Source organism: Lactuca virosa, chromosome 9 (assembly GCF_052849685.1).
Source record: "Lactuca virosa cultivar CGN04683 chromosome 9, Lactuca_virosa_CGN04683_v6, whole genome shotgun sequence".
Classification (NCBI taxonomy): domain Eukaryota; kingdom Viridiplantae; phylum Streptophyta; class Magnoliopsida; order Asterales; family Asteraceae; genus Lactuca; species Lactuca virosa.
In genome coordinates, this window is record NC_136434.1 from 16,704,176 (window position 1) to 16,708,197 (window position 4,022).

General features: G+C 32.2%; 1 protein-coding gene across 2 annotated transcripts; it reads right to left on the minus strand.

The window, feature by feature from the left end:
• Positions 1 to 347: 347 nt before the first annotated feature.
• Positions 348 to 3,734, minus strand: LOC145137818 (protein CUP-SHAPED COTYLEDON 3-like). Of its 2 annotated transcripts, none has more exons than XM_079071953.1 (3): positions 3,347 to 3,734; positions 1,116 to 1,381; positions 348 to 987 (listed from the first exon to the last, which is right to left on the minus strand). In XM_079071953.1, the coding sequence occupies exons 1-3, from the start codon at positions 3,513 to 3,515 to the stop codon at positions 520 to 522; spliced, it is 903 nt and encodes a 300-aa protein (XP_078928079.1). In that variant the 5' UTR covers positions 3,516 to 3,734; the 3' UTR covers positions 348 to 519. The 2 variants fall into 2 exon arrangements, with proteins under 2 accessions (XP_078928079.1, XP_078928080.1); XM_079071954.1 differs by lacking the exon at positions 3,347 to 3,734 and adding an exon at positions 1,570 to 1,582.
• Between the last annotated feature and the right edge of the window lie 288 nt (positions 3,735 to 4,022).

Genomic DNA, 4,022 nt, shown 5'->3' on the forward strand with positions numbered 1-4,022 from the left:
TCATAACGTATTCATTATATGTCGTCGTTGCTTACACGTTGTTGCTTTCTTTACGTAAATTGTGGAGAAAACCCTGCACAAAGGATTTAGAATGGAAAAACAAATTAATTAGATGATGACCTTTGAGTATAAAGATTGGAGGAGTTGTATTCGATCAAGTTTCTTGATATTTTTCTACTTTTAGATTTTATAGAACCAACGATAAATGTTATCATTATAGTTCAATAATAACCAAAAGAAAAAATCAAACCGATAACACATAAATAATCTATTGTACCCTATGCAATTGCATAACGAACTGGATGAGTGGATCAAATATTGACGCTTTAAAATGAAACGAGCAACAATTACAAACCCAAATCAACCTGTGTATGTACATATAGAATCAATCTCTTAATATACAACAAATCAATCACTTGGTTCAAATCGAAATCAAACATAAAAATACTGAATAATCAAATGTTCTTATCTTAATTTTTCTATGCCTAAAATACTTGAGCTTGAAATTAATTACTACTCCTAGAACACTATGCCATTGTCATTATCATCGTCATCGAATTCCATGTCTTGTAGATTCTGAGAAGAGGCATAGTCTTCTAACGCCATATCGTAAAAGAAACCATAGTGATCTTCACACTTACTATTTGAGCTTACAATCATTTGGTCCATACATTCCTTCAAGGTAGCCTCTTGCGATAACTGGAGAAGATTTGGGAGGTTGTATTGCTGTGGTGATATGTCCAAGTAATTTTTGTGGTGACGGTGGTGGTGAACCGGTGGTGTTGGATTTTGATTGGAGAGGTTGGGGGTGGTGGTGCAGATATGGTGGTGGTGGTGGACACAAGGCGGTGGTGGGAGGGTGGGACATGCATCATCATGATTTAGTGAAGTGGCATCATATGTATTGTGATACATGTCTTGTGGGCTGCGTTCGTTGCTATTGTCTCCCTTTGCTTTGTAAAACACTCGACATAAAACCCAGTCTTCCTGTTGATTGAATTCAACCAAAACGAAAAGAAACTTGGTCAACCAAAACTTGAAAAAAGAGTTCTCATATTCTTCATCAATATATTTAATTCTCGGTGTGGAATTTAAAGAATTGATTTAATTCTTACCTTGGGCGGAATATTAGGGTTTTCAAGACGAAATTCATGCATGATCCAACCGGTTTTAATCCCATTTGGTGCGCGGTTTTTATAAAACACTAAAGTCTTCCTCATCCCCACGATGGCACCAGTTCTCGTATCCACAACTGTCCTATCTTTTCCAGTAGCCTTCCAGTATCCGGATATAGTGGCCCTGTTTGTTCGATATCCAGTTGCATACTTGCGATCACGAAAGCTGAAGAAGTACCACTCGCTTGAATTGAGTTTCGCCATCTCTTTATTAGCATAAAAACAAAAATTAATAATTGATACCAGACATCATTAAAAGCTTGAAAAACTAAGACAATAATTAAATGCTTTAAAATGACATAAAAGCTTAGACAAAAAGCGACAACGATGCAGAATAAATTAAATGAAGGCGTTTCCAGTGGTACAGTGTTTAGGATTCAAATGGAAGACTAACAAACATGATGCATATTACTGGTACAATGTCAATTTCAGAATATGTCCTTATTAGCACTACCTCTGATGTGTATGTGACAAAGAAATGTGTTTCCATTCACCAACTTACAAGCATCACATGCATATCGATATACATAGGGTGTGTTTGGGATTACTTTTTAAATTTAAAAGTGTTTTTTATAAAAAACATTTTGTAAAAAAACTTTTTTTAAAACAAGGTTTTTAAAATATGTTTGGCTTTACTTTTAAGTTTTTTAAGTGAGAAAAGCCAAAAGTCACAAAATGCTGTCTTTTGTCCAGCCAACTTTTTTTTCTTAGCTAAAAATTGATTTGAAAAAACTTTTCAATTTATCAAATAACTTTTTTGTAATTTTTTAACGTTTTGAAAAAAATTAAAAGTCAAAAAGTTAATTGAAAAAAATCCTAAACACCCTCATATTAGCATACATACTGATACACAGACATGAAATATGATCGATCAATATGATGGAATTCCTTGGTTCTTCACAGTTTTTGAGTTCTTTTTTGAACTTTTATATATATATATATATATATATATATATATATATATATATATATATATTTTTTTTTTGCTCCAGTCAAATGTTAAAATAAAAATACTTAAATTAAATTATGAAAAATCAAATATTCTACTACTTTTTTTTTCTTAGGATATATTTTAAAGAGTGTGATACAAGTCATATTTAATAAAATTAATAATTTTTTATTATACTTGTTATCATCTAAAAATGGTAAAATGGTAAAAGAACGGGTAGAAAGAAAATATAAGAATCTATTTAATTTCTCTTAAATTATTTACACCTGTCGACAATTTTGCTGCATTCAAATCATTTTAAACGCACGTCAAAGTTGTCGTCGTCCGAGTGACCATAATTATTGTTTTTTTTTTTCACAAGGGACCAGTTAATTGAAGAAAGCAAGAAGGCTGTCTAATTAAAAAAATATCATTATCCAATCATAGCTTTTAAATCAGTTCCCACAGATACACAGAATGATATCTTTCATATAATACGATATAAAGTTAAGGATAGAATTTAATAGCAGCAGAATATATATAATTTAATCAGCGTGATTGATTAGGATGATTGATACATACATTAATTAGTGTATCTATATCTTTTGTCATATCCATTAAAAAATATATAGTGAGAAAGAGAAGGGGATCGGGGGTTAACTGGAATAAACAAGATTTCTTGATTCCATATTAAAATGTCCTTCGGGATGTGTGTGATCATGAAAGTAGTCTGTGCTCTTTATAATGACTATATATATGGATATGAAAAACAGTAATAGTTAAAGCACTACGAAATTCAGACTTCAAATTAAGTTCCCACTCAATAGATTAATCATGCAGTGCCTATAGATATAAAGATTTCTATATTGCTTACTCTCGCAAAAAATAACGCGTAAATCAATCTACCATGTATATATGTGCAGTGAGTACTATTTCAAAAGCTTGAATTGCATGCCACTATCTGCATAATCTAAATCGGGTTAAAACATTCGATTTTTGGGTGTTTGTGGTTGATTTTTTTTGTAAAATCACAAAAAAGCTGCTAGCAAAATTAGCATGATCTGACAACCATGTGCACATATGACTGGTTGGTTGTATCTAATTGTTAAACCCATCAAAAAACTGTCTAACATGTTCATTGTCTGCTCAAAACGAAACTAAACATGCATTTCTTTCCCAAGTTCCCATGATCAAACAGAAATAATTTAATCATAGAAAATAAACTTGGAGAAACTAAACTCACCAGGAAGCTGCCATGGCTCACAAGTATGAAGATCAATTTCCACTAAAGTACCCTTAAGAACATCTTCATTAGCTATCTTCTTGTAAAGATAGTGGCAAACCAACTCCTCATCACTAGGGTAAAACCTAAACCCCGGTGGCAGTGTGGCTCCAATATCTCTCAAACCCATCTCCTTATTTTATTACAGATCGAGGAAGATTAAAGCATGTACAGGCTCAATTCGTCACGAAAATGCTTAAAGATTAGGTCGTGTAATGGAATGGTTTTCTAGTATGTGTTTGTAACGAGGGAGTATATATTGAGTTTCTAATAATAAAGAAGAAAGGTGGTGCTGTATATAAGGGGGCGATAGGGGATAGAGGTTGAAAGGTACCTTTGTCACCAAGAATTCATTAATTACGAATCTTGATTCTAACAGTTTATGATTATGCTTGTATAGTTTGTTATTGTTTCTGAGAGGGAACTTTCAAGAAAAACCAAAGTCGCACGAAATCAATATCTGTCCCTATATGGTGTGCGTTACTGTTTAATATAAATTAAAGTGATCAACACACAAAATAATAAACATAAATAGCTAGTTCACTGCTGTTAAATTAAAAAAAGTTAATGTCAAAATGATTAAACCCTTGATAAAAATAGATGTTTCAATATACATACGCGTTCAAGTTGGTACGTT